Source organism: Pantherophis guttatus, chromosome 1 (genome assembly GCF_059756535.1).
Source record: "Pantherophis guttatus breed Tessera chromosome 1, ASM5975653v1, whole genome shotgun sequence".
Classification (NCBI taxonomy): domain Eukaryota; kingdom Metazoa; phylum Chordata; class Lepidosauria; order Squamata; family Colubridae; genus Pantherophis; species Pantherophis guttatus.
Genome location: NC_142063.1, coordinates 187,931,334 through 187,959,316, shown reverse-complemented (window position 1 = coordinate 187,959,316; position 27,983 = coordinate 187,931,334). Strand labels below are relative to the sequence as shown.

Below are 27,983 nucleotides of genomic sequence, written 5' to 3'. Positions count from 1 at the left end.
TTTCGCTCCAAAAAATCAAACTTAGATTTCACCAATTCTTTAATTTCCTGCTTAAATTTTTCAAGGTGCTGATTCACAATCTCATCCCTTCTTACAATCTCCTCTAAGAGAAATTCTATTATATTAAGATCAGGTTGCTGAGACTGGAGACTTAAAACTTGTTCCTTTAGCTTGTTAGTGGGGGAATCACCCCCCACTACTTGTTTGTCTGACTTTATAAGTCTGAGTGCCATGTTTCTGCCCAGGCAAGCTTTGTAAAAAAAAAAAAAAGACTTCTTTCCAATCAGAAGCAATATCCGATCCCCAGGAAAAAAAGAGAGAGAAAAAGAATACAGGAGCTAAGTTTTGTCTACAATTGTAGCCAGTGGTATTTATTCCGCTACATTGTAATAATAGAGAACGGAAGGACTTTCGCTTTCAGCCTCTTCTCAAGCCTCGGCAGACGCCATTTTAAAAGTCCTTTTTTTTTCCCTCTTTCCTTTCCCCTTTTCTCTTGAATAGTTTTTATAAAATAAGTAAAATACTTGCGATTCTGTATCACAGGTCCAGCTCACATTTTCTTTAATCAATCTGTTAAATTCGCAGGCTTGCTCTTGTCGCCTGGCTCTGCATATAGCAGAGGTCTCCCAAAGCCCGGAGCAGCGGCTGGGGATATGGGGAAGCTCATCCACTCCGTCCCAAAAGTAAAAGAAAAACTTTTGGGACTATGCAGAGAGTTCTACCCACCCCAGCCGGCTCTATCTCCGTTTCCTCATGGAAACGGAGTTTTTTCGAGCCGCCATTCCGTTGTGAAGGCGGCTCTAACAGGCAGTGGAAGCTGACGATCCCGAAGGAACATCTGGCGGCGGCCAGCAGCAAACCGGAAGTCCCGGTTGTGTGTATTTTCAAAAAGGCATTTCAGAAAGCAAAAATTAAACCTGGTCCAACTGGATTTTGTCATGGTGCAGAAGTAGGAATTTGGCCAACAATTTTCCTATTGCTTTCCAGAGGTACAAAGAGTTGTGGGGCTCTCGTGGTTAGAACACTGAAGACCATTGAGAGGTCGACATCTTGGCAGTTCAAAATGTGAGAGTAAGCCATGTGACGGAATGAGCTCCTATCAGTTTGTCCCAGCTTCTGACAATCTAGCAGTTCAAAAGCATGTGAATGCAAATAGAGAAATAGGCACCACTTTGATGGGAAGGTATCAGAGACATGAAAGGAGCCCTCTCAGGAGTTGCCTGGGTAACGGTGATGTCACCGGCTAATCCTTTCAACACTTGGTAGGCGGTTCCGACATGAATATAGTAGTAGTCCAGAAGCCTACACAGAGTAAATGAATGTGAATATTATTATTATTAAGTTCAATCTGAAAGTCACTTTATTACCTCCACTCCACACCAGAAAAGTCCCAAAGTTCCTTGGTGGGTGATTGGTTATTCAGTATTTATGAATTATGAATTATTTTTGTACTGTGGATTTCTAAAAATTTTCTACAGCTAACAAAATTATACAAAACAAAAACAGTATTACATAATTTCTCTTCAACTCTTCAAAATTCTGCAAAATAATTATGTCTTCAGTGTCCTTTAGAAAATTGTCGGAGAAGGTGCCACTTAAATCTCAGGAGGAAAATATCAGATTGTGCGGAGATGGATTGATTGACATTAAAAGATAAGGAAGAAACAGAATATTTTTAACATGGGATTTGTTTCATCAATGGTTAGTTAAAAGAAGTAGAAATTAGAAGATGAAAGATTATTGATATGTATAAGTAAATGATGCAAGAATTTCATTATATATAAGTAAACATTAGTATTATTATTATGGTTGTTGTTGATGTTGTTATTAGTAATATTATCAGTATTATCATTAATACTTTATGCAAGTAAATTGATCCTGTTTATTAAGGACTTATGTATTTTAAAGAAAAAAATGTATAAATATTTAAAAAAAAAAAAACTCTCAGGAGGAAGATGGTTTGTCATTTGGATATATACAGAAGCAGCAGATTCTTGTTCCCACTTCCCTTATCTGAGTTTGAGATTCTTAATAGCTCCATTCTAACTAAATATTGGATAGGTTGATGCTACTTAGAGTAGGCAGTTCTTCAAATAGGATTTAATAGGATGTAGAGAAACTTTGTCTCCATATAAATTACAGTGTGACTGGGTGGCCAGGCATACAAAATTTTGCTGGAAAATTTAGATAAAAGAACTAGATTCTTGCCCTACCCAAATCGAAATAGTTCTAAAGGGAGTGCCCAGAGAACAAAAGAGAGGAGCTTTACCTATAGCAACCTAAAGTCATGTGTTGATCCTATCCTTATGGGAGTCATCTGACTGCAACAGTGAGTAGCTAGTGAACTGTGTCAACTTCACCAGTTTGTTGCTAATCTGGCAACAAGCCTCAGTAAAACTGCTCTGGCTTGTTGCCTAAAGGGACAAACTCTACTTGAATACAGAACAGTTAAGAAGAAGTGCTTCAAATGTTGGTCAGTTATAAGGTGATAGCAATGTCATCAGGACATGGCAGAAAAAAGAGGTTGCTGGACTATTTTTATATGATTGTTAGGAAAAAGTGGGGAAAAGACTCAGAGACCCATGGGCAATTTATGTTAAAAGCAGCACCAAGTTAATTCAAAATGGTTCAAAGAATGCACACAAATAAAATGGAATAGAAAGGACAAATATCATGCATTCTGCATCCTGCGTCACTTATGATTGGACATAACAGCTGGGAAAAGATACCAAACTGTAGCTGGACAACAAAAAAGCAGAAAGGTTAAGTAGGTTAAGTAAGTACAGAGTTAGGATTATTTTATTTATTATTAACAATTCTTAAATTTGCGTTAAGTTGCTAAAAAATCATTTGTCATAGGAGAATAAACTGTAGGAATGATTTTTAGCAGAAATGCTTTACTATGGTAATGCAACTATTTTTTAATTCTCAAAACAATTCTGGAATTCACTAGCAACAGTTATTATGCATGTAATATAAATTATGTACATCTGAATTTCAATTAGTGTTTAGAATCTCTGGGTACCTTGCCTTGTGAGCATCCCTGCAAGTGGGAATGAATCTCAACCACATTTCCATCATTTTAAATACTATTTCAGATGAACTAAAATTAATGGCAACTAAGAACTGAAAATGAACTCTGAAAATGTAATAAGAGAAGATACTGAATTATTTATTGAAATTCCATGACACTGCTAGCACAATTAGAAACAGTATGAATGTACAGCTCTTGCAAATATTGAAATAGAATGTTTTATTTACAGTCAAACTGGTATTTAATCTGGCATCTTTATCGCAAACATGTCCTCAGAATTCTGTTCTGGTTTCAATGTAATTTGCTTCAGACAAACTATATTTTGGCTTTTAATTCTGAAACCTATAGGTACATTCCTATTGTCCTAAGATGTGGTGATTTAAGAGCCCTACAAAATCATGCAGTTTCCTCATAATCTGTTCTCTTTCAGATGTATTGGACTTCAGGTTCCAGAACCGTCAAAGGCTTGGAATTCTGCCATTTGAACTTCAGCATATTGGAAGGGAAATGTCAGATTGAGAGTTCAATGAAAATTATATTTTATTTTTATTTTTTTTATTTTTATTTTTTAAATTTGATTTATATGCCGCCCTTCTCCGGAGACTCAGGGCGGCTTACAATGCGCTAAGCAATAGCCTTCATTCTTTTGTTTATTTATACAAAGTCAGCTTATTGCCCCCACAACTGGGTCCTCAATTTACCATTTTACTGCAGAAGATATGCAGATATAGCAGCATGGATAGGCTTGTATAATGTTAAATTTGGCATATTACTACCGCCAGAACACTTGTTCTTGTGTTTTTAATTATTTTTATTAAACTATTTTTTACAGAATAAAAACAACACAAATTTAGAGAAAAGGGGAAGAGTAAAAAAAAAAGTAAAAGAAAATTGATAATAGAAAAGATTATATAGAGAGAAATGGACTTTAGTCTTCTTTATAGTAGTTATAAATTCATTTATATTTTATCTTCTTTCTCATTGTGATTGTGTTTATCACTGCAGCTCCCTTCTTTCCATATTCCACCCTTTCTACTCATCAAGCCTATAAATCACAAGTTCATTTTTTTTTCCTGTTTCAGCAAAAAAGTCCATGAAGGGTTTTGTGTCACTACAAAATGTAGTTACTGACTTTTCTCTAATCAAATAAATCAATTTTGTAATATCTGCAAATTCTGTCATCTTCATCAGTGACAACTCCACTGTGGGTATTTCAGTCTTAATACTTACTCTTGGTGTATTGACAAATAGAGAAGTGCTATAGATGGAACAAAGAAAAAGCAAGCTTATGCCAAATCAAGCCTTAGCTATCTTAGTATCAACATAAAAGACATCAGGAAATGGATGTAATACCAAAGACAGTAAAAAGGAAAAGATGGATCAGGAAATGTCAATATTTATTATCAGGTTTTTCCCATTTACATCAGCAGTCTGAAGTGTACGATTTGACATAACTCAGTATTCAAGATGTTTCTGAAACTTGATCCTTCAAACTATATTTTAATTCAAAACAAATCAAACAATATGAGCTTTGCTCATTTCTCCATGGTATTTCTATTTTCAGTCTATCAGCACTCATCCAGTCCACTAGTAATATAGTCAAGGAGTTCAGACAATCCTGATAAAGGAATGGTTTTCTCTTAAAGGCCATTGAAAGACCATTGAAAGAAAGTAAACAATTAATTCCTGGGAAAGCAGACTCAAAATAACCCTGACTTGGCATAAGATGAGGAAGGGAACAATTCTGGCAGGCTGACAAGATTCTGTTACTCTTCTCTACAGTCAATAAAGCAGTGTTGGAAGCAAACTGGCAGCCAATGGAATCCCCACAATATTGTTATCACTCTATCGTATTCCAGGTAGTCCTTGAATTATGGCAATTGAGCCTAAAATCCCCATTGCTAAGCAGGACAGTTATTAAGTGAGTTTTGCCCAATTTTACAACCTTTCTTACCACAGTAGTGACTCACTGCAGTTACATTAGTAATACAGTTGTTAAGTGAGTCTGGCTTTCCCACTGGCTTTGCTTGTCAAAAGGTCACAAAAGGTGATCACATGACCCCAGGACACAGCAACCATCATAAACCAATGCCAGTTACCAAGCATTCAAATTTTGTCACGTGACCATAATGATGCTGCAACTCTTGTAAGTGTGAAAAACAGTCATAGGTCATTTTTTTCAATGTTGTTGAAACTTTGGACATTAAAAGAATGGTTGTAACCCGAGGATTACCTGTAGTTTGCATTGGTCGGCAGGCGGGCAGGCAGGCAATTGTGTTATGTATTAGTATAGCTTCTGATTCATCATCAAGGAAGCTCCAGGTAGTGGAAACTGCATGTAGAGATAATAAGGGCCTAATTCTTTCCATCAGCACCTCCTGATTCAGGAAAGGTTATATCTGGTAAATCAGCTATTGTCTCCAACCACTGCAAGCCCAGAAGGACCCCTGGATAGCAGAACTGCTCTTTTAGCACAGGGCACCCCAACCCCCGGACTGTGGCCCTCTCTGCAGGATGTGGTTAGAACAGTACCTAGAAGATTGTTGCAGCTTGGGTTGTGGGGCAAGCAGGGGTATAGGTGGTATAGGTCATGCTAGGAACAGCTGAATAGCACTACTTGCACACATGCTATTCCAAGCTGAACAGCATGACTGCACACGTGCTATTCTAATGTCCATAAGAAATTCTTAACCAGTCATTGTATTGCTGCTTTGCATTTCCTGTATCCTGAGGTATAAAAATAGAATGCCAGTCTTGCTAAGGGCTCCTCCCAGCTCTTTTGTTTGCTAACAGGGAGCCCCTTTGCTTCTGATCAGAAATAAAGTGACAAATTTTCCTCAACTCTGATTTAATGGTTTTTGCGCCAGGTAAACGAACCACCGATTAGCTCTTGACCATCATCAAGAGGCCTTTTCCCGCTCCCACTAGGTCCTCCCAAGCCTTGGGCTGATACCCACCCCACCAGGCTAAATACCCTCCTCTTAACTTACCTTTTGAAGAACTCTGAGGCCTTCCAGAATGCTGGATGACTAGGGTTTTGGGGTTTTTTGCAGCCTAATGGTTTGATTCCAGAAATGATGCCATTTTGTCTTGGTGGTTACATTTGGGTCGCTGCCACAGTCCAGAAACAAACTGCTTCACTTTGCTGCCTTAACAACAGCTGCAAAGTGCTGTAGAAAGGATTTAGAAGCTTCTGCAGCACTGTGCAGACCTCTCTAAGGCAGCAAAACTAAGCCATCTGTGGTGGTTCATAAGGGCAAATAACTTTGAAATGGGGTTATATGTAGCCCTTGGGAGGTCTGGTGTAACTTTGTTTGTTAATTGGTTTGTCATACCTCAAGGACTACCTGAATTTATCTTGCTTTTGTGAAATCAATGTTATCCAATGTTATAACCAAGAAGAGGCTAGTTAAAGCATTTTGTCAGCATATGCCAACATCATGGTTTACTTATCCAGAAATTTGCCATAAGCCTCAGAAGTTCCCCACTGCGATTATTTCTATTTTCCAGACCCTTGAAATCAACTTACTGTAATCTTCAGTCTCACCAACCTCAAAATATTAAAAGTAATATGAGCTAATCAGTCCCTTTATTCAGGTATTCAACAGGAAACGGGCCTGGTGGCTCAGCAGACTAAAAGCATTGTGATTAACACCAGCTGTCTGCAATTACTGTAAGTTCGAATCTCACCAGGCTCAAGGTTGACTCAGCCTTCCATCCTTTCTAAGGTAGGTAAAATGAGGATCCAGTTTGTGGGGGCAATAAGCTGACTTTGTATAAATATACAAAAGTATGAAGGCTATTGCTTAACGCATTGTAAGTCGCCCTGAGTCTCCAGAGAAGGGCGGCATATAAATCAAATTAAAAAAAAACACACACACAAAGTATTAAATCAAAATTCCATCCCATTCATGTTTTAGCTCATGCCATATGCATTTATTTGCACAGTGATTTTCAAGACAGAGGAAGTTGCTAGGGGACAATAAAGTCACCAAGCATTATTCCTATGTTTTATTAACAGCATCTTGCCCTTATGAAAAAGGCCCATCCACAGATTTTACAGAGCTTCCAAACTGTAAATTGGGAAAGCTTGCCTTTTCAGTGACTCAGGATACATCAAATTTGAAATAAGTCAACCAGAAATGAAATAGCTCAGCTCCCAAGATGCAGAGCTACTTCTGGTGTACTAGAAAGGATCCATGTGGAAGCACCTTAAGGCAGCATCAATTTTTCAGACTCTATTGATCCCTGCTTAACAGTCTCAGAGTTCCATTTCACTGAATTCAATGGGATCTTCTCCTAGGAGCCACAGCTCTGATTAAGATTTTGCAGGCATCTTTTATCATATATTACAACATTATTACTATGACATGTTTAATGAATATGAAGAACCAGCAGGGCCGGATTTTCCTATAGGCTAACTAGGCTTCAGCCTAGGGCCACAAGATCAAGAGGGGCCTACATTCAAATTGTTAGCAAAATTAAAATTACATTTTCACTATAGGTGAAAGGGCCTCATAAGTGGAATAGCCTAGGGCCTCTTTTCATCTAAATCCGGCCCTGAGAACCAGATCATAACCCTCTAAAGTCCATAGGTACCCTAAGTGGATACAAAGAGTTGCCAAGGCTTATCCTCAAGATGTGAAGAGTAAAAATAATGTCATGCTAGACAATATAAGATAAATACTAAAAATGAACTGGCCAACATATTTTTAATCAACCCATTAAACATTAAGGAACTTTTTACTCAAGTAAAAATTGTATGTGACCTCAGACTCCCTTTTCTTTAACACCCTGTCCTTTTTGCTGAAATTTGGATGGAATAAATTATCTTCTCAGATCCCATACAGATATTTTTCATTTAGCAACTACAGTTGAAACTGTCAACTTGGTCGTTAAATGAAATGGTTTCTAAGCGAAGTGTGCTTCGGATCTTACTTTAGCTTTCCTGTGCTTTACAGACTTAACAAAAGTTGTAAAGGCAAAGACTGGTGATAAATTAATTTTTTCACCACTATCATAAGTGCAAACAATCACTAAATGATGCAGTCACTAGTGAAAACTACCTGTACATTAATAGATAATACTCTAGGGTAAGTTATACTCTACTATAGGTTGTGGTTTTTTTATTAAATGTGTATAACCTACATTTCTCGCAATGATGGGGATGGATTATAAATTGTTCCAATAATTGTTCAAATAAATAAAAAAGCATATTTGAATTATAAATTCAAATAGTAAATTATATTAGCAGGCAATATTTAGCACTGCAAGAGAGAAAAGGATTTTCAGTGATTTTATTAAGGGTTATTTATTCTGCCAGGTTGACCCATCATCAATGTGGGCCAACAATCATTTTTGAAGGGTAGAAACACACATCACCTTCTGCTCATCCCCCTCTACCCACTATGCCTATGACCTCTGGGCATGTTTTCAGTACTACTTTCAAAGCAGAGTTTTCCTGCTTCTATCATCTTAAGAATTGTCATCAGGTTGACCTGCTGCACTTTAATCTCACTGCAGATTGATTAGCTACTTTCTAAACATAGGAATGGTCCCTGGCCTCTTTTTCCTCATTAGGGTCTACTGCAACCTGTGTTATAGCAAGCCTTCCTCACTACCGGTAGTCTCACAGTTAAAACATGTGGATGTTTAGAAAGTGAGAAACACCTGCTATAACAGGCATGGCCATGGATTTTGGACAGTAAAAGCAGGAAAACACAAGAAAGGGACTTTTGTTTTTAATCTGATTATTGTGCCTGCATATACCATATATAGATTTGGATGCTTTGATTGTATGTGTGTTTGTTTGTGTGTATTCACACACATGCATCCATATATACCAGGGATGAAATGCTCCCGGTTCGGACCGGATCACCCGATCCGATAGCGATGGCGGTGGGTGGTTCAGAGAACCAGTAGCAGAAATCCCTGCCCCCCCAATGCCCAGCTGAGCCATGCGATCATCAGAGGCTTTTTTTTTTACTTTTAAAAGCATTTTTTCTACAACCTCTTTGGCCGAAGAGGTTGTAGAAAAAATGCTTTTAAAAGGCTCTGACGATCCCAGCTGAGTTGCCTGATCTTCAGAGGCTTTTTTTTTTCTTTTAAAAGCAAGAAAAAATGCTTTTAAAAGAAAACAAAAGCCTTTGACAATCAGGCAACTCAGCTGGGATCGTCAGAGCCTCTTAAAAGCATTTTTTTACAACCTCTTCGGCTGAAGCGGTTGTAGAAAAAATGCTTTTAAAAGTAAAAAAAAAAAAAAGTTGGCCAGGCCCACTCAGTCACATTACCCCCCACCAAGCCTCGCCCACAGAACCAGTAGTAACAAATTTTACATTTCACCATTGATATACACCTGAATAAAAGCACAGTATTTATATCCAGTAAGACATAGTAATAAGGGAGGCAATTGTCCATTGCTTTCCTGAAGAGAAAAGTGGAAGGGACAGCAGCAGGTGAATTATCCAATAAAGGGATGTGGTAGTTTTTGTCTGAATGGGATACCTTGTAAGCATCTCAGTCAAGACAGGATTTTCATAAATCAGTATAGAATCAAGCTGGCATCAGCATAGGGCAGGAGCAGCTTAAATGTGAAGTACAGACATGCACTAAGATTGATCTCATTACTGTGTTTCCCCGAAAATAAGACCCAGTCATATTTTTTTGAACCCCGAAATAAGCGCTTGACCTTATTTTCAGGGAGGTCTTATTATTTTGGGGTGGATGGAGCAAGATGGGGCTCCTCTTGCTGTCTTACCTGATTTCCAGCTCTATGTTTAAATATTTTCGGGGAGGGCTTATTTTCGAGGGGAAGGCTTATTTTAGTGCATGCGTTCAGAAGCCTGATTGGGCTTATTATCAGGGAATGTCTTATTTTTGGGGAAACAGGGTAGTAGCAGATTTGTTAGCAGTGTGAAATGCCCACCTTTCTGAATGAACAGAATTCTATTCTCTTATCAGGATTTAACATATTGCAAGCTTGTTTCCATTTTTCCCACATCAATCTTTGGCTCACTTATAACACAGCATGTCAAAAGCTGGACTCTAAAATGTCCCTTTTACAAATGCAAGCATGACATGAAAGTAAATCCAAGTAATGAAAAGAAAACCCTATTTCCAACAGTAAATATAATTCAAGACTGAATCTGAGTACTAGGAAATGAAATATGCAGCAAATTTCTTTTAAAATGCAATGGCATGATCCATCAATATGGATATAAGCAGATCACAGACAGAATCTTGTAGCACCAATTGTTCCTGGTCCAATATTTTGTACAAAACATGAAAATCTCATATGAAAAATGGCTCTTAATATGAATGCATTGAACCAGCAATATTTATTGCTGGTAGAAGGAGACAAAAATATATCATAGTGGTTAGGAAAAACATTTATTAGTGAAAGTTGGGTTTTCAAAAAAAGAAGATCTGAGAAATTTTCCTTTTATTTTCACTATTCTCACATCAGTCTATTTGTATATTTGAAACCCTAGAAAATCATCACTATCATTTATGGCAGCAGGGAGGGAAGAAGGAAATCTAAACAGCAGCTAACTGACCCCAGTTCAAGATTTTGGCATAACAATTAACACAGTAACTGAAAAACGTAGGGAAATGCTTGTAATCTCCTTAGTGCAGCTACATCCAAAGGATACATGAATCAGAGGTTCATGCATGCAATGATAAACCACAGTTCAATGCTATTTCTGAAAGAGATCCTTGGATAGACAAGACTTATAGTTTGTATTAATTATGCTAATATTAATAATTTTGATTAATGAGCTAACAATTGAATAAAGCTTATCATTGTGTTAATGTCCTCCTTCTCTTTCTCTCTGGGCTTCTAGGAACAACCACATTTGGATATAAATCGTATCAAAAATATTAGTTATTCACGTTTTTAATATATCCTCTACTAAGCTTTAATTCCTGTTCTAGGAGCATGTCATGACAGACAGTTTTTGCTGTGAAATTATTTTTTCTTATTGCTTTCTTCTTAAGTTACATTATGTTAAAACCAATTTCAGGCACCAGTTAAACAAAGACCTGTTGAAACTTAAACACAATGGAAGAGTTCACATCTTCAGGTTTACAGAAAAAGATGCCGTTGATTGCCTTTCATACAATATCCTAAGATAACCTCAAACCTCATTATGGCTTAACATGGTATATGAATTGAACCCATTATTTTGCCAGACTGGTATGTTGTATAATAAAAGTTATACATTATAAAAACTATAATATTATAGAGGTTATATTAAAAAAAAACATAAAATGGGCATTCACTGTATAATTCACTTGGAAACAATACAGAAGTGGTTCTCTGCTTCCAAAAAAACATGCCAGAATGTTTTTTTTTCCCCAACTTCTCTGACTAATCTATCATCCTGTGATTACTAACTACTTTCCCATCCAAATACTTCTTAGCTTTTTCTTTCCCGATCTGCTCAGGGTTTTTTGAGTTCAGCCAAGGTCAGCGTATGAGAAAACTAAATAAAGAGCAATAATAATAAAAAAAATCTAAGCATTTAAAAAGTTAATTGTAATTTTTTATAAGTAAATTACTGATTATATTTTCACATAAATTATTTTTGGTATCAATTATACTACCCATTGATTGCTAAAACTCAGAGGTGCTGATATATTTGAAACACACTTCACTTTCCTTGATTCTCACATTTATTTGCTTCAGAGGACTGGCTAAGCAAAGGGTTAAGATCCACTTGGGTAAGAAAATTTCATTTGCTGATTTTAAGCTAATTGGATCACTAGAACAACTCTAGCTGATATGCAAAAAGTAATTTCCTGCCAATGTTTCTGATTGTTATTCTAACAAGCTACGCTAAATATTTCTGAACATGTCTGCATAGAGAAATGGTAAAAAAAAGTTCCACCTTTATTATTATACAAACTGTGGATCACAGCCCAAGAACACATCCTAATTCTAACATGCAGTACCATGGCAACTTGAAATTTTCTACATCTCTTGAGCTTGGAACTTAAAATTAAGCTGTTTCATTTTCTGTTCAATTTTGTACACATTAGTGATGAGGTTCAGCTTTGGAACTTTTATTGTACTTTGATTCCTAGATAAAAAAATTCTAAGGTTTTCAAAGGAGTTGCCCAGTGGGGAAATAGTGAACTGAAATCAGTTTCCTTTAATAATAATAATTTTAAAAAATGATGTGTGCCACATACAGCATGTCATTCACTATTTAAACAGCTAGTATTGTTCAAATCAAGCCAGGTATTATTATTCCCAAATCTGCTATCGTTACATGTATGTTTGCAGACATAAGCTGGGCAATAATAATATTCAAGTACTCTTGAATAATTAGGATGTGCCACTGGTCTAGCTCAACCTTACCACATGTTCACTACATTTGTTTTATAACTTTACAAAGTCAGGACTTTCTAACATTTAATTCAGAATTTTGGATTACATGCCATGACTCACCATGGCATATATACAGCTGTCATTATTTCACGGTGGACCTCAGGTCAAATATCATGTCTCCTAATCCTGGCATTGCCAGTCAAGCTGGGATAGCATTCAATCAGTTATTCATGTGCTATAGTGCTCCTTGCTGATCCCCCTGCATACTTAGAGAGGCAAAGACAGATGATCCCAGTGACATTTACTGTTCTGGAATGACTCTTGTAATCTGTAAAGTTACAAACATCTCCTTGTGACATTGACTACAGCTTTACTGCCATCTCTGTGCTATGCCAGCCTAAACAGCCTGAAGTGAAGAGGTAACTTATGCAATAGTATCAAGCAAGCAAATGCATTCATGTCAAAATAAAACTCATGGCAGCCAATAACAGTTGTTGCAGGAAGATGGAAAAGAGCATCTCTTGGTGAAAGCTCTGAAGCGCACAGCACCTGGTCAAACTCATTTACACAACAAGTTGTAATGAGGACTATCAATTTGAGTCCTTGTGAAAAAAAAAAAAACCCCACAGAGAAACCCATCAAAGTCATCATAGTGGCTATCCACTATACAGTTTTCCTAGAAGAACCTCTTCTTGCACAGTGTCTACATCTTGGTTTCAAAGAATCAGAGCTAGGACACCATCAATCACATCATTCTTACAATAAAATAATACTGGAATGAATTGAAATGATGCCATTAAAATAGGTTAAGCCACTCTCTACAGAGTGATTCCTGTAGATTATTTGGCAATAGTTGGCTACTCAACTGACTAAATTTAGCTACCCTAAGATCAACTAGGCAAGGGAGACAGAACATCACTTTCAGCCAATATTCTCTAAATTTACCATTGTTTTAGCAAGATATTTTGTTGACTGGTTTATTCTAACTACAGGTAAACGTTTAGGACATCAGGGTGACATAACAATGCCAGCAATATAACCAAGACAAAATTTTATCCAATTCTTCAATCAAGCTGACTTAAGGCCTATCTAGTTTTTCTTTAAAGGGAGTGGAAGGGTTGCAGAAGAGAGGGGCAGAAGAGAGGGGCAGAAGGAGCTTGCCTGGCCTCTTGATCAATAGCTCCAAAGCCCTAAATGCTGTCATGGAGTATTCTGGGAATAGTGGCAATGGAAATGTTCATCTTATGTGGCAATACAGTTCTCCAAGGAGCAGAGCATCTGCACCAAGCCTGAAATGGGTTTTGCAATGGTAAGATGCTTATCTGAACATGCAGTGGGGAGTGTTTGCATTGTTTTTGTGGGTTCCAAAGTAATTTTATTTAGATTCAGTTTTTATTTCACCAGTTTTTGCTCATGCATGATTGGAAATGATACTATACATTTTGAATTCCTTTCTCATATTCTAAATGAGCTCATTTTTACCCTTATCTGTATTTTCTCCCTTCCTCTTCCATGCTTGGAGGGCAGCATATCATATATCATCCTTATTGTTTTTCATTGTTGTTACTATTTCTATTTGAAGATGGTTAAAATGCCATGAACTGTACACTTCCAGCAAGATTCCCTATTGCCCTTGTTAGTTATGGCTATTGAGAGATAAAAGTTCACAATGTCTGAAAGATCATAGGTGTTCTCTCTCTCTCTCTCTCACACACACACACACACACACACCGTATGGTTATCCTTCTCTGACAGCTAGCATTTTTAATTACCTAATGACTGCAGACATAGGTGATAATGTCTTGCACATGTAAATAAGCAACTGGAAATATACTACTAAAAATGTTTCACTTTGCGTCATTTGGCATCTTTATATGAGTAGGTAGTCGGCATAATTAACTGCTACTAGTCACATTTTGAATAAAATCAGATTATAGACATGCAAGTATGAGCCCGTTCCAGGTGTCACGTTGTTTTCTGTCCTAATAGATGTTTGACTGCACACATAAAGGTTTCCCTAACATCCTGCATCCTACAAGGCTTCTTGGATGCCTCAGGCTGTTTTCCTTCCTCAAAGTAAATTCAGAGAGGACACCACTGTGGCTGGCTTGGCATTCAAGTGAGGAGATGGCACCGGAGCAACAAAGACTAAAGCCAACAGTAGGAGGGAAAGCAAACAAGAACGGGGAGGGAAACGAGAGAAAATCTGCACTAAAACACAATGGAACTCTGGACACTGTGTATGTCTGCAGCTGACTAAAGAAAGTCTCACCTACCTTGACAAAGAGTTCGATTTCAGGGTCTTTTCCTTCTCCATTGGCAGGAGACGAGTCGCTCATTTCTGATCGCCCCAAGCAAGGAGCTGTTCTCTTTGCTCTGTAAAGGGTCCAGGGCCAGCAAGGCTTCGCTTTTTACCCACAGCACTGGGATAGCTTCCTGCTCCTTCTCTATACAATCCCTTTGATCCCGCTGCTGCTTTTGAAACTTCCACTAACTCAGATAATAATTTTCCTAATTATGAAACTGTAAACAAAATATACCAGAAAGGACAAGAAAGGCAAAGCAGGAGAAGCTTATATTGGTGTTCAGAGCAACAAGTGCTACAGTGCTCTGTGTTGTGTTTCTGAGTGCTCATCTGTCAGAGCTCTGGCTCATGCTGCCAGCCCAAAATAGCCAAGTGCAAGAGAGGAGGGTGGGGTTAATGCACAGCCCATGGTACCTCAGAACAAACCATTTCTTTTAATCCCATTCTGTCAAAATAGTTCTTTCTTGCACTCCCCTTTCCAGCATTCTCGCATGCAGTACTTTTGAAAAACAGTATGAGAGCCTTCCTCAAGTCTTCATTTACTCCCCAAACACATTTGGTGGAGGTAAACACAGCTTGATTGCTCTGATCGTTGCAAAAGAAGAACATTTTCCTGGCACAGAAAGCAAAAAGCCAAAGGCCTCACTCACTCACCAAAGGGTGCTAATTGAATCCTGATATCAAAGAGAACTTTTGTAAAATCCAAATATCCAACTGGGTAGTAGGGAATGGAAGACAATGTGATTGGGCGAAAGGAAGGGAAGCAATTATACTCTGTATTCACAACAATCAGAGATGAGAGATAAGGCATCCTCATGTGGCCACACCTCCACAGCATATTATCTGCCCAAATTCTTCCTGCATTCATAACGTTTATGGTCTAATATCAATTCTGGGCAATTCCTTTAGTTTAATTAACTCTTAAAAATATCACCGATTACAGCAAACCTTCCCATGCTGAAGGAAATCAACAACTGGTAGATGACCTGAATGTGTTTTACTGTAGGTTTGAGAGAAAACTACTGCCACCCAACTCCACAATCCCCATCTCAGACACACCTACAACAGCAAAGCCTCCTACAACTAACCTCATCCCATTAGGCCCACCACCTCTGGTGATTACAGAAAATGAGATGTAAGGTCTATTTCATAGACAAAAGCCGGAAAAGCACCAGGCCCAGACAACTTCTTCTTGCTTAAAAGCTTGTGCTGACCAACTGGCCCCCGTCTTCACCCACATCTTTAATAAAACACTAGAGATGTGCTGTGTTCCTTCTTGCTTCAAACGCTCTACTATCATCCCAGTGCTGAAGAAACCCTCCATCAAGGAACTGAATTACTTCAGACCGGTTGCTCTAACATCTGGCTAGTTAGTTACAAAAACCTTTGAAAGGCTAGTGCTGGCCCACCTGCAAACCATCACGGATCCACTGTTAGACCCCTTGCAATTTGCAAATAGATCGACAGATGATGTGGTTAATATGACTCTGCATTACATCCTACAGCATCTTGAATCTCCGAAGACCTATGCAAGGGTCCTCTTTGTAGACTTCAGCTCAGCATTCAATACCATCATTCCAGATATTCTTCTAACTAAACTAAATCAGCTAGCTATACCTGACCACACTTGTAAATGGATCATAAGCTTCCTAACAGACAGGAAGCAGCAAGTGAAGCTAGGCAGAATCACATCAGATACCTGTACAATTAGCACAGGAGCCACCCAGGGCTGTGTGCTCTCTCTACTTCTCTTCTCTCTATACACCAACGACTGCATCTCAAAAGATCCTTCTGTTAAAGTATTGAAGTTTGCAGTAAAAACAGTAACTGATCTCATTCGAGACAATGACGAATCTGCATACAGACGGGAGGTTGAACAACTAGCCTTGCGCTCCAATCAGAATAATCTTGAACTAAACACACTAAAAACATAGAAAAGGTGGTAGATTTTAGGAGAAACCCTCCTATACTACCACCTCTTACAATACTGGACAACGTAGTATCAACAGTAGAGACCTTCAAGTTTCTAAGTTCTATCATATGTCAAGACTTAAAATGGACACCTAACATCAAAAACGTCATCAAAAAAGCACAACAAAGAATGTTCTTTCTGGGCCAACTCAGAAAGCTCAAACTGCCCAAGGAGCTGCTGATACAGTTCTACAGAGGAATTATTGAGTCTGCCATCTGCACCTCTATAACTATCTGGTTTGGCTCTGCAACCAAACAAGACAGACACAGACTTCAACGGATAATTAGAACTGCAGAAAAAACAGTTGCTACCAACCTGCCTTTCATTGAGGACCCGTATATTGCATGAGTCAAAAAGAGAGCTGTGAAAATATCTACAAACCCCTCACATTCTGGACATAAATTGTTTCAATTTCTATCCTCAGAACAATGCTATAGAGCACTGCATACCAGAACAACTAGACACAAGGACATTTTTTTTCCAAAATGCCATCACTCTATTAAACAACTAATTCCCACAACTGTCAAATTATTTACTAAGACTGTATTACTATTATTCTTCTCATCCTTCCTATTACCAATCTCCTCCCACTTATGACTATAACCATGTGGCTTGTATCTTTACAATTTATATTGTTTTATTTGTTTCCTAGTATGAATTTATTGCTTATTAGTAACCTATGACTATCACTAAGTGTTGTATCTTATGATTCTTGATGAATATATATTTTTTCTTTTATGTACACTGAGAACATATGCACCAAAGACAAATTTCTTGTGTGTCCAATCACACTTGGCCAATAAAGAATTCAATTCAATTCAATTCAATTCAATTCAATCCTATCCTATCCTATTCCAACTCTGCTACTGTTACCTATCCTATCCTATCCTATCCTATCCTATCCTATCCTATCCTATCCTATCCTATCCTATCCTATACTAATTTGCTGCAATGCTCCTGGTATTAGAAGGTGCTAGATATCTTTGCTCCATCCCTTCTTTTTTACCCCTTTGGTTGCCATTGAGGGATTCTTTTGCCTGTTGAGCATTAAGTTAGTAAGGTGAAGAAACTGTTGGAGGCTTACAGGGCTGAGTAAGTTGGGCGAGTTTGAGTAAAAGGTACATGAAAACAGTTTGTGTTACTGTTCTTCCATATATACACTACTTTTCCTCCAGCTTCTCAATCAGAACATAATGCTTGCTTCCAAATAGAGTCCAGACTATGTTCTCTAAGAGTATCCTCATTGTAACTTTATTCATGGAGTAGCAAGACAACACCCTGCCTCCAGTGAAGGAATGTGAAATGATAAGTCTTTGGAAAAAAGTTCCACACATACAAGCTGCCAAGTTATATTGCAGACTGCAATAACAACTCTGGAAATGTGAATCAATCCTCCCAGACCTGCTTTAATTGTAGACTTTTTCACATTTCAGTATGAGGTATTTTGATTTACAGATGTTAAACTTCACAAAAACATTAGGATCAGGATTACTGGACAAAATGAGAAATCCATCTCAGGCTTCATATCCTCCCAGAACTCTGTGGCCTGCTCTGCTCTGCTTATCTTTACCTTCAGGAGTAATGCAATACCTCTCTACTGGCAGTGCAGAAATAAGAGTCCATGACAGTCCAGCTGTAGATGGAACCAGCATTTCCTTCACCTGAAGCAGCAAAGACAGACTGCAGCAGCCTAATAAAACTCTTTGATTTATCCTTCAAAACTGTCTTTGAAGGAGTTCTTCCTTCAAAGTGGCATTCAGGTGAGGCAAAGAAATCTAGAGCCAGTAAGCGATGGAGGAACAATGAAGTGATTTCCTGCTTCAGATTGCTCAATACCACATTCTTAGCCCATAAAGTTCTATCCTTTGGAGATCTTGGGGAGAAGCTCAACTATTGTTACATCATATGTAAGTAGCTGATTTTATTATTTTTTTTTGGTGGGGGATATTCTAAGCTTTTGCCTTTCCTGTCTAAATGTACCTCTTCAAAAAATAGTTTTTTAAAATAGGATCTTTGGATGCCTGTGCATTTAATACATAGTTCTCAACTGTGGATCAGAATCCTAAGGGACCAGAAGCATCTTAAAAACAAACCAAAAAAGATTGATCGGGCTAGCACAGGGAAGGTAGTAATGCTGTCCAAAGCAAATTTAAATTCCTTTTGCCTGTGCAAGTCTGCATGGGACAGTTGCCTCATAGTGAATAATCACTATGCAAAATTTGAGAACATCTATGACATATAGAATATTAATGATTAAAAGGAGATAGCATATATAGTATAAGTTTAATGAAATCATTCATTTTACTGATGAGGATGTCGCACTTCCTGTTCATTGCCATGTAGTGGTCAACCAAATTTTTGTAGCTCAAATTGAGTCATCCTACTACCTTGACTTCTCATGGGTCAAGGCATGATGATGGCAGGAGTGCCTGTGAGTGCAAGACTGGCTCACCAAGCCCTTAAGGAGTCTGCATTGGTGAGACAGTAACAAGTGAATGAGGCAAATCAAATGACTGAGCTGTGAGACAAATTTCTAAGCCTTATTTCTTCCTTTTAGTGGTTGATAGTAGGATTACAAGATGTAGGTTGCAATAATTCAGAGTTGGACCTTTTTGACTGCAAAAGTAATTAAGCTTAGAGTTAAATGATTTGTTTGGGTATTTTTTAAAAGGTGGGGCTACATTTGTTTTTTTTTAAAAAAAAAACCTCATCTTTTTGCTGTGCCCTCTTTTCTTAAGGCAGATTACTGGCCACTCTAAGTGGTATAATATTTGAAGGAGATAGGAATGATTATTTATTGTAATATCACATTGAAAACAAAGACCCCAGACTGAATGCCATACAATTATGACTCTATATCCTGTTAATCCTGAGAAAGTTGGCCAAGGCCCTTGGGCTGCAAATCGATACATTTATACCTGGATATCAGATCCATGACCTTCCTTAAGGCCTCCTGGGAGATGATGTGAAGTTGGGTCTATGAGGTGCCAAATTCATCCTTGAGTAAAGTGGTCATTCTGCCAGTTCTTAAAGAGATAGCGATCTATCCCTTCTTCAAGAAATCATCCCTATATCCAATAGTATTAGACAATGTTTTTTTAATGTCAGTTACTTTTTTTAGGGAAGGCTGTTCAGAATTTAGTTAAAGCTTTAGGGAGCCTAGGGAGAAACTGATTATGTAGACCTTTTCAGTTGGTTTTCATATTGCTTAAGTACTAATACTCAATCTAAGACGAGGGAATCATATGTAATTTATGTGATGTCATATTTAGAAAAAAAAATGATCACGCTAGCACTAGCAAGGCAGTAGTGCTGTCCAAAATGCAAACAGATTATGTTGACCCTTTTCATTCAGGTTTCAAATTGAGTTAAAATAGACAACACTGACCATTTTATGAATATCTGGCCAGATCAAAATGGGCAGGAGCATCCAGTCTGATCTTTCTTAATCTCCCAGCAGCTTTCAGCATCCTCAATCATGGTTTCCTCTGGACTGATTCCAGGATTTGGGAGTGGGTTGGCACACATTGTGATAGTTCTTCTTCCTGCAGGGGCAATTGCAATCAATGGTGGCAGGACAGGAGAGATCTAGCCCTAGATTCTGGTTTGCAGGGTCTTACAAGGCTCCATATTTTCTCCATTCCTATTTAACATCTACATTAACTGCTGGGTGACATCGTCTATCAACATGGGATTAAGTATCATCTCAGCTATATATCTTTATCCCTAGTGAAATAAGATTGAGAAAGACTCTTGGTAGGATCACTTTAGTGGCTACAAGGGTTTACCTGGAGAATAACAGGCAGTGAAGTCTCCTGAATCGGAAGAATAAAATAAGCTGAGTACAATTCAGGCTGCTGAATTCCATCTATACAATCCTCCATATCCCAGGGCCAGGCTATTTGTGGAACTGCCTTTTTCCAATTGTTTCTGACTAACCCACAAAATTCGAAAAGTTAAGCATGGTCTGGATTCTCTCTATAAAACAAAGTCATCTCGTGAGACTCAGGAGGCTCTTCTCTGTTGTAGCACTTGCCCTCTGGAACAGCATAACCCGTGAAATTTAGATGGCCCCACCTGCTGGCTTTCCTTGAAGATCTGATTTTTCTCTTGGGTAATGGGGCAGAGTGGTGGATAAACCATCTGTACTAGGTAGAAACTGAATGAATGTGGGCTCACCTCAGTTACATTATCCTTTTGTTGTGATTTGTTTTCTGTATTAGTGCTGATAAGATTTTCAACTTGTGTTAGCCACACAGAGATACAATTTGCAAGTTAGGCTTTAATACATTAAAAATAAATTGATCCAAAAAATAAACAAGTAATGCTGGCTGATAAGACTTTCCATGATGAATCAATCATGTGTATATGTAGGGAGTGTGCATCAAGAACTAATGGAATTCCCATAAGAAAAGCCAGCTAGGCACAAAAACCTCAAATTATTGTTCAGGTCTCTTGAGGATAGACAAATTTCAAGAGTGAGAAAACAGTCTTTATTCTCTTCATCTTGTGCATACTTCTTTAAAAAAAATTGTACTGGAGTTCACTATTCTGCTTTGCTTGTTCTTTGCATGTTCCATTCCCTCATATTACAGTCATTTCTTTTTACTTTTATCCAAAGCAACTGCAGCAGTGAAGAGGATAACTTTGCTAGATTTGCAATTACCGGCACTGCATTTAATTAAGATGTTTATTCAACAGCATACTACAACTTTAATTTGGAATCCATCACTTCTCCAAAAAGAATGAAGTTTTTGTAAGAATTCAACAATAACCTAAAAGCACATGACTGATTGCTGATGGCCCACCAAATAAGAATAACATGTTTTGAAAGTGGTATCTAGGACTTCTATTCAATATTTTGGTTGATTGCTGACTTTAAGGTTCTATCTAATGACATTGTGGGAATAAGTCATTTAAGGTTTGAGGTCTAGTTATCACTATGACATGGATGACATCCAACTTTTCATATCATTCTATACCATCACAAAAACATAGTATATCTTGGCATACTATTCCTATATGTAGCCATTATTAGTGAAAGGTATGAATGAACTAGCTCAGAAATATACTCAACAGGATTGTACTAGTACTAAAGGTGCTCCCACCTCTGCTTTATTCTGTTGTCTCTTGCTAGACAAGGTATAAATATCCAGCTCATTTTAATCTCATCAAACAGATCCAAATCAATTCTGTAGTCTGAAAGACTTTTTAGAATCTGCACAGGTCAAAATGCTTATAGGGCTCTATATTTCTTCTGGAAACAGATTTTTAATTAAACAATAAGAAAAAATATGAAAATCTTTTAGAATGCTAAGATTCAGCAGTTACCTAAACTCAGTAATTAAATATCTGTTGTTTTTGAGTTCCTCCCTAAAAACTCAAGAACTTTAACCTGAGCATTTTTGCATATCCCTGCAAAGTGAAAGTTAATACTCCCTATCTCCTCAACCCAAATCACTTACCCATGCTTTTCAGAGAACATCCAGTACCTTGATATGAAGCAAACATTTTATTTTTTTGTCAATAAAATTCATTTTCAAGTAACTACATTTAAGATGGCAACTACTTAATCTAGATTTAACAATGATGTATTAATTTTAGAGGAATTAGTGCCACTTGAAGAAACATTAATCTTTGTTCCAATGTTGCTCATATCTAAATTGAAGATCACCTGGATCTGGCTTGTACACATCTAGATGCTAAAAGGATTTGCAAATCTGACTACATTAGAAGCACAATGTAACATCTTGTATGAAATTCAGAAACATGAGTTACGGCCATTGACAGATCATCAATTGAACATGTCAAACTTCATATTTTACCTTTCCTTATCAAATTTCAACTTGTCTATTCATGTAACCGTTTCTGTTTTTTTATTGGTGCCAATTCCTGACTTGTTTCTATAACAACACTAAATTGTAAAAATATCAGCAAAACAGAATCTGCCACATTATGGTAATCAATGTTGCTTTGGTCAACACATTACTTTCAATGTATTTAGGAAACAAATAGTGCATTCTCAAGTTACTGTAAGAAATAACTTCATTTGGATAGCCAGGGTGTTGCCTATCAATCCAGAACTACAAAGGTTTAAAATTACACACCACAAATGAGGTTTAGGGCTTCCTTTTGCAAGAGTTTCATTATAGTTTCTCCTCTAAGGAATAGACTACTGAATATGATCACACCAACCCATTAATAATAAAACAGAGCAGCAGCTCTGGAAGTGGAGTTGTAACATTTTGTGCAAGAAAGCTTTATTGTATCTTATCTTTAAGGCGCTCTCACATTTCTTGGGCCTAAGCTACGGCTTGCTTCAGAGCAAAGTTTAATTCTTGGTAAGATGAGCACAAAGTCACTGTCACATATGTAATTGTCTAATACATTCATTTTAATAGCAACTTCCCTGTAACAAGAACATACCTTTTCTGGGAGTTCCAAACAGAGGAGATCCAGCAGATTTCACGCTTTGCAAAACTACTGAGCAATAGAAAAAAAGCCAACAGTGGTAAATATTAAGCCTGTAACAGTGTAATGCCTTTTCCAGCCTCCCTTATTCTTTGAGCAATATACAGTGACACAGCCCAGTGCAACAGAGAATTTGTGAAGATTGGCCTATCCAGAGCTGCCATATCCTGAGACTGCATTTAATTTGTGGTGGCAATGAAATGACGTTTTGCAGAGGCACTAGTGGAAAAAGCTACAAAACCTGGGAAATGGAAGTGATGAGCTTGTTCTCATAATCTATTATATGGCCCAACCTTAATTCTATTTCTGTCACAGTTTATGAGAGATTCTCTACATTTTAAAATGTCAACAGCAAACCTCAAAATTAAATCATTATGTTTTAAGAAGTAGCCAAAATCTTGTAAGATCGTTAACACTAACATTTCACCATCTCATGTAAATTGTTTTCTATGTAACTTTATTGGATTTAAAAACAAATACAGGAATAAAAGATAAAGCAAGAAGAAAAAGAACTGAAAAAAGGGATGAAAAGGATAAAAGTACAAAAATTTTTTAAAAATCAAAAATTTAAATAATGACTTGCAACTGTGTTACAGATATAGGTATATATCAAATTCCTACTCTTATTTTTATACTCCCATATATGAAGTTAATGTAGAAAAAATTGACAAGATCATATTGAAGAATGCAGTTAATCAAATTCCCTGTAAAATATTGTAAATAAAATACCCTACTGTCATGAATATGAAGGTTGCCTCCATTCTGTACTATGTATGCATGTGAGGTGGGAAGGGTGATCTCTGCTTCCATCTTCTGAATTATGGACACCAATTCACTGATCGTGTGCATATCATGACAAAGAAGCCACAGGAATGATATCGATGTATTTAGAAAATAAAATGTCCAAATTAAGTGTTTAGAAAACATTTAGAATCAGTAACAGATTCTACCGCAGTAAAAAATAATTATCTACCTCATGTCTTTTTTTGCTGCTGTTTATCATAACAGCTTGCAGAGGGCACTGTTTTACTGTTTTAAAAGATTGGTCTGAAAAAATAAAGAAATTCAAAGGAGTGGGATGCCTAACCACAAATGTTTTTGTACAGTATGCCCAATTTCTCAGTAAATAGTTTATCTGTAACAGGGCTGAGCATGTAGCAAACAGGAGTTCATAACAGGAGAAGGGAGGGGGGAAGGAGGGAGGGAGGGAGGGAAGAAGGAACGAAGGAAGGATGTACAATCTTGTAAGCTTCAAATTTTGGGGTCAGATCTGAGAGTCAGATGTATTCTGAGAGTCAGATGAATTCTGAGAAGAATTCATTGCTTGGTGCCAAGTTAGGATTATCTTGTATAATCTTGTATTATCTTGTATAAAAACACTACCACCACTCTGGAAAGATATATGTTTTAATGAAGAGAGTGCCATGACAGCAAGATGGCATACAGACCTGGAAAGAAGAGAAGGAAGAAAGTTGAAGGAAGTGGTTGGGAACAAGGCTGTGCTACCTTCTTTAATAATAAATAAGTAATTATGGATATTTTAGATCTTCTTAAATTCCTGGCTGAATGAGCATTCAAAGTTTAAAAACCAGCTTGTCTATGAAATGCCAAATGTATTGTAACTCTATGCCAACTCCACTGATTCCTTTTGAAAGGTGTACCAATCTGTATTAGGGCCACAGTTGCATTATAAGAAAGGATGAAAATTCCTGTGGCTTTCAGAAAATAGGTGGTGACCACCAGGGTCCCAAGATCTGGGTTCTGGCTTACTGATAGCCAAACTCAAAAGGGAACTGAAGCCAAAGCTAGAAATATTGGGGGCAATATGCTGACTCTGTAAAGTGCTTAGAGAGGGCTGTAAAGCACTATGAAGTGGTATATAAGTCTAAGTGATATTGCTATTGCTAATATCAGAACCAGGTTTTAAAACAAAAGAAGAAAGCCGCTATTTCCTATTTGAAGTCCTAGATGACTCTAACCTTACAGTCCCCAATTGTAAAAGATTTCTTCAATATGTACCATCTCCTTTAAAATTAAGCCTATAAATATCTTCCAATTGAAACAATGAAGTCATGGCAATTATTTCATTTCATATTGTTATGATATAATGTAATTTCTTAAATTAACTTTTGTTTCAAATTAAAATGGTACATTACAAGCTTCTTTTGAATATTTGTTAATTATGTTTAAGTTCAAGTTTCCTTCAACAGCATGAGATAGTGGGAATGCCACTGCTATCTCAATTTCCCTTTCCCCAGAAATCCTGTGGAGTAGGTTGGGCTCAAAAAATGATGGACCCAAAGTCAGTGAGTGAGTTTCCCTGGCTTGTGATGAACTTATATCTCCCTGTTCCTAGTCCAACACCTTAGTCATCACACCATATTGGCTTTTTAAACTTGTTCATTAAAATTATTTTTTCCCAATCCTTATTCTGACAACTTGCAATATGCAATAGTAATTTCATATAATATCCAACAGTTTAATATTTCAGTCATTTTACTTTTCCTCCCTCCCTAGCTCCCTCCCTCCCCCCCTCTCTCCTGAATAAAGTTCTTCACTGTGAAGTTGATCATATTTCTACGGGAAAACTATTGAGAACCAATACTATTTACACATAAAGCTTGTAAATGTATTGTACAGACATTAAGCTACCCATGTTTGCTCGAAAATAAGACCCAGTCTTATATTTTTGGGGCTCCAAAATAAGCACTAGGGCTTATTTTTGGGGAAAAATGATTTCAGGGTGATCAGCCGGGCAGGGTGCCGCCCCCCCCCCTCGTGCACGCACAAAAGATGGTGAGCGTGGGGGGGAGACATTGTTCAGCAGCAGGTGCAGCCCACTGCCCCCTTGGTCGGTGCACTCTGGGGTTGCATAGCCCATGCAGCACAGGTGAGTTGATTATCTGTCCAAGCAGCAGACAGCAACAGAGGCACAGGGGGGAGGCATGCAATCCAGATGTGCCACGTGGGCCACGGGAAAGCCAAGAGACAGTGGGCCAGAGCAGGTGGGCGACCGCAAGAGGCGGGCATCTCGTCTTCACATCTCTCGGCATGCCTGCAGTCCGCGTGGAGCATCGGGATCACCTGCCTTCCCTCTCACACCTCTGCCTCCATCTGCTGCTGGTGCTGGTGCTGCCGCACAAAGACGAGCCTCCCACAGTCGCCAACCCACTCCGTCCCACTGTCTCTCAGCTTTCCCATGGCCCTCACAGCTTATCCAGATCGCATGTCTCCCCCCCATCTCTGCCTGCTGCTTGGACAGGTAATCAACATGTTCTGCACAGGCTGCAGCTGCTGTCGCACACCATTGGTCCCCATGCACTCACTGCCTCCTATGCTAGCCATGCCCACCCCCCTTCACTAGAGCTTATTTTTGAGGTAGGAATTATATTAGGCGCATACTTAAAAACTCAGGCTAGGGCTTATTTTTGAGGTAGGGCTTATTTTTGAAGAAACACAGTAAGTCATAAAGTGATTTGTTTAGGTTTGGCTTAATGAGTGAATCTAATCATTGTTGCTCATAAGCCATAGTTTAGTCTAGCATATTGTGAGAATTAGTCAGTTATGGTTCAATAAATCATAGTTAAACAAAATAGGATGGAGCAGTATGTGAAGTACAATGCTGAAAGATAAGGTCAATCTTAAAATAGGTGAAGCAAACTGCTCCTTCTTTGGCCAATTCATGTTTTGCTTTTTCAATGATTAATCTCTTGGGAAGAAAGGGCCTAACTTCTCAGTGGCACCTGAAGAACAAAAGGTAGAGCATTAATCACACCTTGATATGGCATTAAGTTTGTTATGACATAAAGTAGCAATCCATGTGAGCCACATGCAGTCCTCAAACTAATTTTGCCATCCTACGAGCCTCCTGGAATTGCACAATGAAAGAAATTGCATTAAATCCATAGGCAGACAGCAATGCCTCCTGCGTGATGGCAGCAGCTTGGGGATAATCCGGCCAGAAGCCAATTATCAACAGTCAGTAGACCTGCAAGATGTTGGCATTGTCACCTCCTGACCTCCTACCCCTGTGTAATTGCATATAGGAGCCTCTGATAAACTGAAGAGGCTGGACTTAGTATAGGCTCTTGTTCAGCAATCTCTAAAAGGCCTAGTCGATATGTAGCCTGAGCCTGTAAAATACCTCAACTCCTGCTAGAAAAGAAAATTATATGCGTCAGAAACAGAGTAAAAAATTAGAAAGCACATTCTTCTATTGTGCTTTATATTCATAAGCAGAATATGAAAGCTGTTTTTCCTTGAACAATTGAATAATCAATCATTAACAATATGATACCTCCATTTAATATGCAAAGTGTTTTGTCAAATGAGTTACTGCTATCTTATTTTACATAATAAACATTGGAGTAGGTGTCTTTTAACCATTCATGAAATTATGGAAATATGATCCATGAACAGAGACTCTAATTTGGGAGTCATTTCATTTTGTATATAAAACATAACCTATGGAAACCTTTGTTTATGTTTAGCAAGTTCAAACTTGTTTCAAGCACCCAGAAACTATTTGTTAATCTTTTAGTATCTGCAAATAATCTCTGAATAATGAACTGGTATGATAGAGAACTGCCTAGGTACAGAATGGAATTCAGTCTTATCTCATAGTTATTCCAAAGTAAGCAGGAATAGAACTGTGCTGCTAAATAGCAATTTTAGTATAATTTTCCCCAATCCTTTCATAAAATAATATATCCATTACAGTTTAAAGAGAAATAATCTGAAAAACAAACAATGACTTGCTAAGTGCTATAAATGAAACACTTAAAAGTATTTTCACACAACAAACATGAGTTTCAGATAATGACCTGATAAAACTGAGAAGAAAGTGTAACATCAACAGCTGAGACTA

General features: G+C 37.8%; 1 protein-coding gene across 8 annotated transcripts in view; it reads right to left on the bottom strand.

Annotated features, from left to right (window-relative positions):
* The window catches only part of CLIC5 (CLIC family member 5), an 87,768-nt gene that overhangs the window by 38,830 nt on the left and 20,955 nt on the right, over positions 1–27,983 (bottom strand). For 2 of the 8 annotated variants that reach the window (XM_034426794.3, XM_034426792.3), the window contains exons 2-3: positions 23,072–23,128; positions 20,034–20,190 (exon numbers count right to left, since the gene is read on the bottom strand). The exons of 3 other annotated variants lie outside the window; for them this stretch is intronic. In XM_034426794.3, the coding sequence (XP_034282685.1) occupies positions 20,034–20,075 (42 nt within the window). In that variant the 5' untranslated portion in view covers positions 20,076–20,190; positions 23,072–23,128. Of the gene's footprint in view, positions 1–14,644; positions 14,983–20,033; positions 20,191–23,071; positions 23,129–26,891; positions 26,951–27,983 lie in introns of those variants that run through there. 3 more of the 8 variants (XM_034426793.3, XM_087882229.1, XM_034426791.3) reach the window with 3 other exon arrangements.